Consider the following 13463-nt stretch of genomic DNA (forward strand, 5'->3'; position numbering starts at 1 on the left):
CCTAGCCCCCCAGTCCAGGTCTTGGGTGCCAGGGGGTGAGTGCTCATTGCTCCTCCCCCCACTCTTGCTTCCAGGCTCAGCTCTCTTGCCCTCTGCCTGCCAGTCTGTCTCTGGTCTGTCCTCTCTGTCTCCTTGACTCTGCCCAGCAATCTGTCCTGGGTAAGTACATCGCCCTCGGCTGAGCCCACCCCATCTGGGGTTCCAGTTCTCCCCTCTCCACACTCCCCTCTAGGGCCTCCCCCTCCCCATTCCTCTTTTTCATTCTGCCACTCCTGCCGGCCTCTTGGGTGGGGCCGGCCCTCATCCAGCTCCCTCGTCTTCCCGGGGTGATGAGCTCCTGCCCTCAAGTCTGTTTCCCTCTGGCTCTGCATTCTGCCCCATCAGCTGCTCCGAGACCAGCTCCCCCCCAACCTGCCCGCAGCTCGCCTTCCCTTCCCTTCTTCCTTTTCTCTCCAAGCCTGCCTTGTGTTCTTTTTTTTTTTTTTTTTTTTGCAGTATTTTAGGAGCCGTCCTGCCCGGAGGCAGGTGGATAGACCAGATGACTTTTCAGAGCCCCCCCTCCTACCCAGGGAGGCTCTCCTTTGGGCCCTGTGGCCCTTTCTGTGGTCTGTGTTCCTCTTGTGGCCATGCTTTTCTCCTGGCCTCCTTTTGTCCCTCTGACCCTGCTCCTCATTCTAGTCATTCATGCATGAGCGGACACCATTTGTGCTTCCTCTTTCTTCCATGAAACATCACTGGGGGCCAAGCCAGATGTAGCCCCTGGCCCTGGTATTGCCTTTGGGGTCTGTTCTGCCCTTTCTGGGATGTAGAAGTGGGATGGGAGCCAAGATGCTCCGGCCCCAGGGAATTTGTGGAAGATGCAGCGACTGGAAGGAGGAGGAGGACAGGCTCAGATGAACGTCTCCCTGGATCCATCTTGAGGACTAGAAAGGCCTGCACGCCTGCCGTTGTATTTCGGAGGGCCCCTGGGCTCAGGATGGTTTGGGCCCTGATTATAAAGCTGGGATCCCGGGTAGTTACTCACAAAGGCCTGTGGCAGAGAGGTGAAAACTGCTGAGCACCCTGCCCCCACCTCCCCCACCACTCTCGAGGCTGTCGGTTCAAGGTCCCCTGTCCCCCTGTCCTGCTGCGGAGGTGCGACTTGCTGTCCGGGTGATGGGGACTGCTCCTAGACCCTTCACCAGCAGCCCCCTCTCCCCCAGGTATAGCACTCTCCCTGGGCGCAGGGCCCTGAAGAACTCCCGCCTGGTGAGCCAGAAGGATGATGTCCACGTCTGTATCCTTTGCCTCAGAGCCATCATGAACTATCAGGTAAGGGGGCAGCACTGGCCACGGATGCTCTGCCTGTCCTGCCTCATCTGCCAAACTAGAAGAGCTGGGAGGGCACCAGCTTGTAAAAGGCGAGTTTGCTGGCAGGCCGATAGTCAAGGAGATCCAGCAGGGAGCTGCCCTCCCACCATCAAGGTCTTCCTTCCTTGTTACAGTACGGCTTCAACCTGGTCATGTCCCACCCCCACGCCGTCAATGAGATTGCACTCAGTCTCAACAACAAGAATCCAAGGTGAGTTCCTTCCCGCCCCTCTCCTCCCCACTGTGCCCAGGGCTCTGGAGATCTGGGCTCCACTTGACCCTGACAACAAGTCCCGCCTGCCTGGCCTCAGGGACCGGTGGCCTAGGTCAGCGCCTTGGTTCTGCTCCTTCTGCTGGAGGAGGAGGAGTGTCCCTGGCTTCCCTCTGGTCTGCCCAGCTCAGTGAGGGGGCAAGCCTTCCTACCCCTGCTTTCTTTCCAAAACCCACTCCCCTCACTTGTGAGGCTGTCTCCACTCTGAAAGGACTCGCCTGGTTGTGGAGGGGAACTGTGTGGTGGCCAGGGTGGGGAGCTAAGGGGTTAATCTTTTTTCTTCACCCCTTAGGACCAAAGCCCTTGTCTTGGAGCTCTTGGCAGCTGTGTGTTTGGTGCGGGGAGGTCATGAAATCATTCTTGCTGCTTTTGACAATTTCAAAGAGGTCAGTCTCCTGTGTGTGTGTGTGTGTGTGTGTGTGTGTGTGTGTTTGGTGAGGAGGTGGGGAGCCAGGTAGGTAAGCACCCTTTCCTGTGATCTCACACATCCCAGTGATGATTTTAACATCCTGTGCTTAACTAAGAAGCCTGCCCCCTCTACTTTTTTTTTTTTCTTAACACCAAAACCAGAACTTCCGCCTTACCAGATCTTATGGCAAGACAGATCCTGAACAGCCAGCTAAAGAGGCCCTCACTTTTTTTTTTTTTTAAGATTTTATTTATTTATTTGACGGAGAGAGACACAGCGAGAGAGGGAACACAAGCAGGGGGAGTGGGAGAGAGAGAGAAGCAGGTTCCCCGCTGAGCAGGGAGCCCGATGCGGGGCTCAATCCCAGGGCCCTGGGGTCATGACCTGAGCCGAAGGCAGACGCTTAACGACTGAGCCACCCAGGCGCCCCAAGAGACCCTCACTTGAGGGCTGCAGTCCGATGGCGCTAACCTGGCCATGCATCAGAATCTGAGGATCTTGTTAAACTTACTCCTGGGGGGCTGAGTACCTGTGCTTTAATAGGCCCCCCAGGTGGCTCTGAGGCAGAGAACCCACTGGTAGAACCCAAGGCAGATGTGTTTGCGGTGGGAGGAGAAGGCAAGCAAGGATCCTCCTGGGTTGTTGGCTGTTATTGGTGAGGGGAGGAAGCTCCTACTTGGAATTTCCCCAGCCTCTGGGCCTGGCTCTGAAACTTTCATCTGCTTGAACATAGGATTCCTCGACATCCAGTCGCAGCTGCTGGGCCCACCCCTTCCTCCTCTTTGGACCTCTTCCCTAGTGTCCATTGTTCAAGCCAGGAAATGGCTCTTCCTCCTTGAAGGCAGAGGCTCAATGGAGTCTCTAGACCCCTCTCAGCACAGGGGCTTTCCTGCACCCTGGCCTCTCTCCTGTCCCCACTAGGACCTCAGCCATGGCCTCCAACCTTCCTCCTTCCTCCTTCCTTCCTTCAATAACTGAGCAACTGTGTTTCTCCTTGGCCTACCCCCAGAGGCACCTAAAGCCCAGACTAATGGCCTAGGCTTTACTGGGACACCAGTAACCCAAGGTAATGGCAGGTCCCAGGCTTTCTTCTACTTGGAGAGCTTGTTAAACTAACAGGGTTTCTTCTATATGTCGCAAATGGTTCCTTGCATAGAAAGAGTCATGCTTAAGCTTAGTCTGAACCAGTCCCTTTGTCTTGATGTTCCTGGGAGCGGGGCTCAAGGGCTTAGGTTCTGCATGGGATAGAGTTTCTCACTGAGAAAGTTTGCTTGTTCAGGTATGCAAGGAACTACACCGCTTTGAGAAGCTGATGGAGTATTTCCGGAATGAGGACAGCAACATCGACTTCATGGTGAGGAACTGGGCATGCCCAGCGGGGTCCCATGCTCCTCGAGAATAGGCCCAGGCCAACAGCATATCTTGATATTCTGTCCAGAATCTGGAATGATTCTCTCTACTCAGTAAGTGCTTCTTGTGCACTCACCTACCCCAGAGAGCTTTTAGAAACTTCAGGACAATGCCAATTTTGTGTCTTGGGTCCACCTCCTTTCCCCCTTTTTGTGGCCTTACTGCCCCTGATTGGGATCCTTTCAAGCTGCTTCGCTTTGCCCAAGCTTTTACTCTAGCTTCTCTTCCCTTCAGCCTTCGGTCTTTAGTTACGTAGTGTGGTCTCAAGAAATACCTGCTGATGTGCAAAGGCAAAATCCGTTGTATCTTCATTTCCGTCTATTTCTCATGTAATTTACTTGTCTCCATACACTGAATCTTAAGTTTGATTTTTTTTTTTTTAAGATTTTATTTATTTATTTGACGGAGAGAGACACAGCAAGAGAGGGAACACAAGCAGGGGGAGTCGGAGAGGGAGAAGCAGGCTTCCCACCGAACAGGGAGCCTGATGTGGGACTCGATCCCAGGACCCTGGGATCATGACCTGAGCCGAAGGCAGACGCTTAACGACTGAGCCACCCAGGCGCCCCTTAAGTTTGATATTTTTTAAGTTAAAATACTTTTATTGTTCTCAGAAAGACTCACTTTTTTTATTTACTCCTTTGATTACCCCCACAATGATACCGGTTTTAACACCCTGGCTCTGCGGTCTCTCCTGGCCCTCCCTGCCTCTGACCCTCTGAGCGGCTTCTCCCCAGGTGGCCTGCATGCAGTTTATCAACATCGTGGTGCACTCAGTAGAGGACATGAACTTCCGGGTCCACCTGCAGTATGAGTTCACCAAGCTGGGGCTGGAGGAGTTCTTGCAGGTGAGCTGGCTCGAGTCTTCGCAGGTGAGGAGCTTAGGGGCAGAGGACCAGCTTAGTCATATCACGAAGGGTTCTTCTTGTACAAGAGCCTAGTCGTGGATGCTCTTGGAACCCTTCCTGTCTTCTGCGGCCGGGGTCTTAGGCCCTCCTGCAGGGGGCGCTCTCTAAATCGGCAGCTCCACTGGATGAGACTGCATGGCTGCAGAAGGAAGTCCCTGGGTCTTATGCTCTAGGAAGTGGTCATGGAGATGATGAGGACCACATCTCTCTCAGGAGCCTCCCCAACTACTACCGTGTCTGCTCTTCCCAGAAGTCAAGGCACACAGAGAGCGAGAAGCTGCAGGTGCAGATCCAGGCATACCTGGACAATGTGTTTGATGTGGGAGGCTTGTTGGAGGACGCGGAGACCAAGAATGTGGCCCTGGAGAAGGTGGAGGAGCTGGAGGAGCACGTGTCCCACGTAGGTAGTCCTTTTTTGCTGCCAGAACTACCGCTGGGGGTGGGGAGAGGACGGGGCCATCTCAGTTCCAGATTGAGGCCAGGGAAGCTGCAGAACCCGGCACGCTCTGGCCGAGGCCCTGGGTCATCCACAGATTAGGACACACACTGACCTCCAGGACTGGGCGTGAGGTGGCCTCAGGCTTGAGAGAGTCAGGTGTGGTCTGTTTCACAGGGTCTCAGACCCGGGCCCATGGGAGTGATGCAGGGGAGCCATGGGGCTCCACGGCCTTTGGAGGCCTGGGTGCGGGGGTTGGGTCCAGGTCCTGGTGGAGGTTCAGGCTGTGCAAAGTGCCCAGGCTTTAGGGCCAGCGCCAGGCCTGCTCTTCCTATCCTGCAGCTCACGGAGAAGCTTCTGGACCTAGAGAATGAGAACATGATGCGTGTGGCAGAGCTAGAGAAGCAGCTGCTGCAGCGGGAGAAGGAACTAGAGAGCGTCAAGGTACCAAGTAATCTGGGGAAGGGAGGCCCTGACTGGTGCTGGGCGTCAGGGCCTGGGGAGCTGGCCTTCCCTTTCTTTCTTTCTTTCTTTCTTTTCTTTTCTTTCTTTTTCTTTCTTTCTTTCTTTCTTTCTTTCTTTCTTTCTTTCTTTCTTTCTTTCTTTTCTTTCTTTCTTTCTTTCTATCTCTTATCAATTTATTTTTTATCTCTTTGCTTTTTCATACAGTCAGCTCCATCCTATTATAAGAAATGCATCTGAAAATCATAGTTTTTTTTATTTGGCTTTTATTTCTTGAGTCACGTCAAGTCTTTGAAAATCCAGATCTTGGTTCACACTTGAGGGACTCAGAGGAGGGTGGGCTGATGACTTCACCCCGTCTTTTAGTTGGGGGAGGGAAACTGAATCGAGTGGGCCGGACACACACAGAGGAGGGTAGGAGCAGGTGGGGCGCCCGCAGGCACCTCCAGTGTCCAGGCCCCCTCCTACCGGCCCCTCCTATTGCTTTTCCCTCCCCTGCGTAATGGCCAGGCTGAGTAGCTCAGGGACTATCCACCAGGTATCCTAAGTCAGGAGACCAGGGGCTTGATATACATCTGTCAGGCCCCTGCTGAGGGTCTGAAGTGCTGTTCTAGGGAGCGTGGAGGATACAGAGATGGCTAGGGCAGGGTCTTGTCCACAGGGGGCTGCCAACGGAGTGATTATATGAGGCCAAACACAGTGGGAGCAGTCGAGGCCCGGAGGGCTGAGGGCAGGCTGGAGGCAGGCCCGGGAGCTGTGCCCAGGAGCAGCCTCCGGCCTGGGCCTTGAGGAACCAGTGAGTCTAAGTCTGGGTCCGAGAGGAAGCACACTGGAGGGTGCCGTTCTGTGCAGTCCAGCCTCCCTGGCCCCCACCTGCGTTCCTGCTGCTCTCTGCCCCTGCGCACCCTCCCAGAGACCCCAGCTGAGAAGCCTGGGGCAGGAAGTGTCACTCTCAGGGCCAACAAGGGCTGTGCCTTCCACTTACCCTTTGCCTACTGGCACTGTCTCCCCGATAGGAGACTTATGAGAACACGAGCCACCAGGTGCACACCCTGCGGCGGCTCATTAAGGAGAAGGAGGAGGCCTTCCAGCGCCGATGCCACTTGGAGCCTGGGGCGCAGGGCCCGGAGTCCGCGGGCAGCGAGGCCCTGGCCCGGATAGGCCCCGCAGAGCTGAGTGAGGCCATGCTGCCCTCCGATCTGGACCTCCTGGCTCCAGCCCCGCCGCCCGAGGAGGCCCTGCCTCTGCCCCCGCCGCCAGCTCCTCCCCTGCCCCCGCCCCCACCCCCGTTACCAGGTGAGGAGGACCATGGGAGCCCCATCTCAGGGCCACACCAAAACCCCAGGCAGCAGTGCCTCCCTTAGGGAGAAGGCAGGGATGTGGGTGGAAGGATAAGTCGGGTGGGAAAGGCTTGAGGGAGGACGAGAATCTGAGGGAGGCTCAGGTTACTGGGGAAGGGGTTATCTCAGGGCAGACAGGGGTCTGTTCTAAGGATCATAAAGGTGCCGCTCCTGATTCCTCTGAGGATGGCCACGGAGAGGGCTTAGACCAGAGCAGGAGACAGTGGGCCAGAGGCCGACGAGACCTGCCCCACCAGAGCTAGGACCCCTGGGAACCAGAGGGGCAGGGAGTTCACGCATCCTCTTTCCCCAAGAGACTTTGTGGACAGGTGGGGTGGCATCGGGGAAGGGCTCTCTGGAGAGTCTTTGGGCCCTGGGTCACCGTGGCATTTCTTTTCCCCCAGACAAGTGTCCCCCAGCCCCACCTCTCCCTGGCGCTGCTCCCTCTGTGGTGTTGACAGTAGGCCTGTCAGGTGAGTCCCCCCAGGGCTCTGGGCAGGGCTAGTGGGACGTAGGGAGAGTGTCCTTAGCCCCAGCGCCTCACCGATCTTCCTTCCAAATTTAGCCATTCGCATCAAGAAACCTATCAAGACCAAGTTCCGGCTGCCTGTCTTCAACTGGACAGCACTGAAACCCAACCAGATCAGTGGCACTGTCTTCAGTGAACTTGACGATGAGAAGATCTTGGAGGTAGCAGGAGCCCTTAGGGGTGGGGTAGAGGGCTGGGGACGAGACCGTGCTTTTAGCCAGATCTCCTGGCCTTGGAAACACCCTCAGACCCAGGCATCCATGTGCCAGAGCTGAACAGATGCTGGGCGTGCTGCCAGGGGTCTTCTAGTAGGGTAGGCCACCGTGTTTTCCCTTCTCGCCAACCCCTGCCAGGACCTAGACCTGGACAAATTTGAAGAACTGTTCAAGACGAAAGCCCAGGGCCCTGCCCTTGACCTCATCTGCTCTAAGAACAAGACAGCACAAAAGGCCGCCAGCAAGGTGACCCTGTTGGAAGCCAATCGTGCCAAGAATCTAGCCATCACCCTACGCAAGGCTGGCCGCTCTGCCGAGGAGATCTGCAGGGCCATCCACACGTGAGGCTCCTGCTGACCTTGCCCTGGTCCCAGTCAGTTGGCAACCCAGTTCACCTAGGATCCTGGCCTTCCTGGATTCCAGGGCATCAACAGAGCCATCTCACACCCCTCAGTCATCCCCTGGTTTGGCCAGAACTTAATGCATCTGTGCTGTGTGCCAGGGACTGTGGGGGGTGCGGGGGATTCAGCCCAAACCTTCACTCACGTTGCTGCCAGTCTCGGGGGAACAGTCCGGTAGCACTGGGTGATAACCACCAAGGTGGTGGAGGTATAGGCAGCTTTGGGGGAACAGAGCAGGCCAGGTAGCTGAGCTTGGGGATCAGGGAATGCTGCCGGGAGGAGGTGAGGTCTCACCTGCAACCTGACCTGAGGAAGTGTATGAAGTCCATTTCAGGGCCTGGAGGGAGAAGCATGATGCCCTAGGTACTGAAAATCAACTCAGACTTCAGTGTAGGAGGAGAGTAGAAGAGACAGGGTAAACACAGGTGGGCAGAAGTCCTGCAGGCTGAGCCTCATAAACCACGTTCAGGTATTAAGATTTCTCCCTGGGGGTAGAGGGAAGACACTGAAGGGTTTTAAAACAGGCCGTGGAATGTTCCCCTAGGATTGTTGCTCACGCTGTGACGGATGAGGCGATGGGCCCTCTGCCTCTGGCTGCGTCCTGCTCACAGACCCCACCCTCAGGCCTTCCAAGAGCTGGAGAATAAAGGGGGGATGGATCACGGGCACATGCAAGACCTGAGCTGGCTCCTTCCTCCTCCGCAGGTTTGACCTCCAGACGCTGCCCGTGGACTTCGTGGAGTGCCTGATGCGCTTCCTGCCCACGGAGGCCGAGGTGAAGCTGCTGCGGCAGTACGAGCGGGAGCGGCAGCCCCTGGACGAGCTGGCGGCCGAGGACCGCTTCATGCTGCTCTTCAGCAAGGTGGAGCGGCTGACCCAGCGCATGGCCGGCATGGCCTTCCTGGGCAACTTCCAGGACAACCTGCAGATGCTCACGCCGGTACAGCCCCCGCCCGCCCCCCACCTGCTGCTCCCCTCCCCTGCCGGCCCCGTCGGGCCAACTTCTCCCCATCCCGGCCTGGGCTGACGCAGCTCTTCGTCTTGCCTTCCAGCAACTCAACGCCATCATTGCAGCGTCTGCCTCTGTCAAGTCCTCACAGAAGCTGAAGCAGATGTTGGAGGTGGGGAGAGGTTGCGGAGGCCCGCGCCCGTGGGCCCGGGCCCGGGTGGAGGAAAGAGCCCGCGGGGCCTGGCCTGACCTCCTCCCGTGCATCTTTTGGACAGATCATACTTGCACTGGGGAACTATATGAACAGCAGCAAGCGAGGAGCTGTGTACGGCTTCAAGCTCCAGAGCCTGGATCTGGTAAGACGGTGGGGGCGACCCGGGGCCGGGAAGCCTGAGGAGCCATGGCGTTCGGCCCTCTCTCACCACCCCGTGCCCCCCCTTCCAGCTGCTGGACACCAAGTCCACTGACAGGAAGATGACCCTGCTGCATTTCATCGCCTTGACGGTGAAGGAGAAATACCCAGACCTGGCCAACTTCTGGCATGAGCTCCACTTCGTGGAGAAGGCCGCGGCAGGTGAGGGAGCCTGGCCTGGTGAGCCTGCCCTCGTGTGTAGCCCGGGACAATCCCAGGAAGCTTGGGAGAGGGAACACTTGGGTCCCTTGGTTTCTGGCTTTTGTTATCTCCTTTCTGGCCACTTCAAAGCTTTCCGCTGGGGCCATGGGTAGGGGCTCCCCCAGGGGGAGCCTTCCTGCAGGCGCCCGCCTGGCCCAGCCCTTCGCGCCGGGGTGCCGTGGGAGCAGGCAGTGAGCACCAGTGGCTCTTCACTCCCAACGCCCTGGGCGGCCCTGGAGACTGCGTCTCTGTGATGCCTGTGAAGGGCCTAGAAAAACCGTGAAGCCCCCACAGACATAAGGCAGCTGACATTTCTGCCCCAGGCCTGAGGCGGCTCCATTTTGGAGCCCAGCAGTCTCTCTGGTTTGCCTTCCTGTGCCGCCTTGCACTTTGGGGTCATGAGCTCACAGCCCCCATTCCTTTTCCTTACCTCTGCGAGGGCCCCGTTGGCTGCGTGTGTCCTTCTCTGTGTCCACTGACGGCTCAGGAAGCAGGGGCACGAGAACCTGAGGGAGCCCCTGCTGATGGGGAGGGCCAAGTTCTATGTGGCCCCGGGCCGGGAGGGGGGCATGTCGGCCACTGAGCAGGCCTCAGCCCAGGCTCTGGTGACCACAGTGTCCCTGGAGAACGTGCTGCTAGACGTGAAGGAGCTGGGCCGGGGCATGGAGCTGATTCGGCGGGAATGCAGCATACACGACAACAGCGTCCTTCGGAACTTCCTCAGCACCAGCGAAGGCGGGCTGGACAAGCTGCAGCGCGACGCCAGGACGGCTGAGGTGGCCAAGGGGGCCGGCAGTCGGGGCCGGCCAGGGCCAAGGCGCTGTGTCCCTCTACATGGGCTTTGTTCTGGTTCTTGGGCCAGAGGACTTTAAGATTTATTTATGTGAGAGAGAGAGAGAGAGCAAGCACATGCAGGGAGGAGGGGCAGAGGGAGAGGGGGAGAGAGAGACTGAAGTAGACCCTGAGATCACGACCCTGACATCATGATCAGAGCTTAACTGACTGTGCCACCCAGGCACCCCTGGACCGAAGAACCTTTACCGCCTGGTTGGCTGGCTGTATGTGGGGGAGAGGGGGCTTTGGGCGTGGCCAGCAGCCGCCCCTGGGGACATACCCTAAGGAGCGTTGGGAGCCCCGGGTTCTTTTGCATCCCACAGGGGCTGCGGGCTGCTGGGTTTCCTCCTTTGGCCCCAAGCCCTGCTGGAGAGCCAGGCTTGTGCTTCTCTGCCAGACCGAGCCCTTCTGTCCACCCCTTCCCCAGGAGGCCTATAATGCAGTCGTGCGCTACTTCGGCGAGAGTCCCAAGACCACACCCCCGTCTGTATTCTTCCCAGTATTTGTCCGATTCATTCGTTCTTACAAGGTGAGCGGAAGAGAGGCTTTTGAAAAAGGAGTCTGAGAGAAAATTGGTAGGGAGAGGGAGGGCTGGGCTCCAAGTCTGGGCCTTTTCTGTCTCCTCCTCGGAGGCCTGGGAGGGAGCAATGGAAGCTGGCCACAGGCCTCTCAGCTGTGAACTGGTGGGCAGGGTGGGGGCCCAGGCCCTTCCTGTCATTGTTCAGGGCAGGAAGTGCCCCTCCAGAGGGTGGCCACCTGGGGTTGCTGGTCCCACTACCACCCATTCTCCACCCTCGGTGTCAGCCCCTCCCCTCACAGCCTGTGTGAGCCTCACTGCCCCACCCCCACCATGGTTCTTAGGAAGCAGAACAAGAGAACGAAGCTAGAAAGAAGCAGGAGGAGGTAATGCGGGAGAAGCAGCTGGCTCAGGAAGCCAAGAAACTGGATGCCAAGGTGGGTGGGACCAAGAGCTGGGGCCTGGAGGAGAGGATGAAGGGGTGGAGAGAGAACTCGAGAGACGGAAAACTGGAGCCCAGAGACCACCCAGAGGGTCTGAGGCTGGAGTCTAAAGGGATGGGGAGAGGGGCTTTGGGAGGGGATTCCTAGGCAATGATCAGGGGTGGGCTGCTGTGTACAATTAAGGGCGTCCTCAGACTGCATCTTCAGGCAGGAACCAGCCCCATGGTAGGCTAGTGATGACTCCCTTCCCCTCCAATGCTCGGCCCTAGACCCCATCTCAGCGGAACAAGTGGCAACAGCAGGAGCTAATTGCAGAGTTGAGGAGGCGCCAGGCCAAGGAGCATCGGCCTGTTTACGAAGGGAAGGATGGTACCATTGAGGACATCATTACAGGTGGGGTCCTTGTCCCTCCTTTGGGCCTGGCCGCTAGGCCCAGCTCCCGAACTCCAACCCTGCGCCTTTGGGCCCTCCTCGCACCCCATCCCCACGAGGCCTGACCACTGTGTCTCTTTCCTGGGCCACAGTGTTGAAGAGTGTCCCTTTCACGGCCCGTACTGCCAAGCGGGGCTCCCGCTTCTTCTGCGATGCAGCCCACCATGATGAGTCAAACTGTTAACCCCCAAGGCCGGGGCTCTTGACAGGTACTGGGCACCAGAGCTGCCCCTCTGCATGCCCACCTCCCAGGACTCCTGCTGGGCCCGCAGGCGCCTCCTCCCCTGCATGACTTGGAACCATCCTCTGGCAGCCTCACGGTGATAGGGGCGCATACTTCTCCACTTGCATGCCCCATGCTCGGAGAAGCACGCCTTAGCCCCTTGCATGTGCCTTCAGGGAAGTGGTATCTCCCACTAATGCTGTCCTGGCTTCTACTAAGACCCAGGGGTAGGGAGTTTCCAGAGCAGGCAGGACCCGGCCACCAACTCTCATTGCTGAGGCTGAGGCTCTGTTCCTGGGCCCACGTATCCTTTGTGACTTGTCCCCTCACACACACCCCTCCCCCATAAAGAGCTCTGGCAGTAGCTTCTGCCCAGGCGCATCAGATGTCCCTTGACCGGTTTCCTGATTTTCAGTCTACCTGGGATCTCTCCCCAGCTTCTGGCTATTGCCGAGTCTACTTTGTCTCTGCCACTGCCCAGTGGCCTCTAGTCACCCCCACCTGGTCCTCTGAAAATGCAGAGCCCCAGCAGTCTCCCTGACCATCCCCTCTAGCCTCTTTTAAAGCTTCTCCTTCCTCGGCCACACGACTGGCTCTTCTTTGGCCCTGCCCATGGGGCTGCTCCTCAGGGGCTGTTCCGACAGACGGTGGGCCCAGCCTAGCCTCCTTGCGTGTTCACAGGCCTCTGTCTTCCCCACAGGCCTCCATCGCCAGCCCGTTGTCATTCGCCACCAAGCCAGGAGTGCCGCACCGCCCAACGGCCCCCCTCGGGCTCCAGGCCCCCACTAAGACCCCCCCGAAGGCAGAAGCACTTCAACTCTCCAACCTGTGCACCTGCAGCCCTGGAACTGGCCGAGGGCGCAGCGCAGGGCTATGCTGCTCTCGACCCAGTGTCCACCCAAGCTCTCAAAGCTGTACGTGCCTGACGCCACCGGGGGCACTGGGTCTTTTGGGGCCTGGCACTTCCCTGGTGCCTCCAGGACTGCACTTTGGCCCCAGGGTCTTCAACTTCATTTCCTGACTGAAAGGTCACCAAGGGTCAGCTCAGAGCTGGGAGAAGTCATTTCTAGCTTTAGCCTATACAGGGGCCCACAGCCTCCTCTGTCACTAGGCCAGAGGGACAAGCGGAGAAAGCAGTTATCCCTTCTATTTTTTTCTCCCTTCCTTTTTGCAGGCCCATGATCAGCTGTGGTCTGGAAGTATCCAGACTCAGGGAGCCCCAGAACCCTACCAGTCTCAGATCGCCTTTTACCAGGAGCAAGGCCCACCTAAGCCTGGTCCCCACCCAGCTGTGCCCTGGTGATAAGGGTAGAGGAGAGATGCCACGCTTACTGCCCTTGGCCCTTTCCACTCTAGGCTGACTGTTGTTGGGTGGGCAGAGGGGTAGAGGTTCTCCCTGGATCGCTACAGAAAGGGTGTGTCATCAGCACCCTCACCTCCTTTCCACGGCTAGGGGTTTTTTAGCAGGAGACAGGGGGCATGGCGGTCTTAGCTGACTATTTGCTCAGTCTCCTGCCAGTTTCTCCTCAGCCCCTGCAGGGGAATACAGGAACCCACTTTCTGTACATGTACCACCTCCCTCCTCGCGTGTACATAAATCCCAGACCTTCCCTCTCCCAACAAAGGCTTGAAGCACCAGGCCTGACTCTGTCTCCTCTTTCCGGGGTTTGGGGGAGGACTAGGGTGGGGCCTGCACCCTCCGCAGGCCTCCGTGGCCCTGC

The 13463-nt window shown here is 57.9% G+C and overlaps 1 protein-coding gene across 6 annotated transcripts in view; it reads left to right on the top strand.

Moving 5' to 3' along the window:
• The window catches only part of FMNL3 (formin like 3), a 51767-nt gene extending 38308 nt beyond the window's left edge, over positions 1-13459 (top strand). For 3 of the 6 annotated variants that reach the window (XM_032420325.1, XM_032420329.1, XM_032420328.1), the window contains 21 exons: positions 1203-1311; positions 1485-1561; positions 1914-2007; positions 3310-3384; positions 4178-4288; positions 4599-4748; positions 5127-5228; positions 6263-6542; positions 6991-7059; positions 7152-7276; positions 7469-7671; positions 8437-8671; positions 8784-8852; positions 8956-9036; positions 9125-9254; positions 9909-10069; positions 10555-10656; positions 10989-11081; positions 11357-11480; positions 11612-11728; positions 12443-13459. In XM_032420325.1, the coding sequence (XP_032276216.1) occupies positions 1203-1311; positions 1485-1561; positions 1914-2007; positions 3310-3384; positions 4178-4288; positions 4599-4748; positions 5127-5228; positions 6263-6542; positions 6991-7059; positions 7152-7276; positions 7469-7671; positions 8437-8671; positions 8784-8852; positions 8956-9036; positions 9125-9254; positions 9909-10069; positions 10555-10656; positions 10989-11081; positions 11357-11480; positions 11612-11703 (2482 nt within the window). In that variant the 3' untranslated portion in view covers positions 11704-11728; positions 12443-13459. The remainder of the gene's footprint in view (positions 1-1202; positions 1312-1484; positions 1562-1913; positions 2008-3309; positions 3385-4177; positions 4289-4598; positions 4749-5126; positions 5229-6262; positions 6543-6990; positions 7060-7151; positions 7277-7468; positions 7672-8436; positions 8672-8783; positions 8853-8955; positions 9037-9124; positions 9255-9908; positions 10070-10554; positions 10657-10988; positions 11082-11356; positions 11481-11611; positions 11729-12442) is intronic. The other 3 variants (XM_032420326.1, XM_032420330.1, XM_032420327.1) reach the window with 2 other exon arrangements.
• Positions 13460-13463: the final 4 nt, after the last annotated feature.

This window comes from Phoca vitulina, unplaced genomic scaffold, assembly GCF_004348235.1.
Source record: "Phoca vitulina isolate PV1807 unplaced genomic scaffold, GSC_HSeal_1.0 scaffold23, whole genome shotgun sequence".
NCBI lineage: Eukaryota > Metazoa > Chordata > Mammalia > Carnivora > Phocidae > Phoca > Phoca vitulina.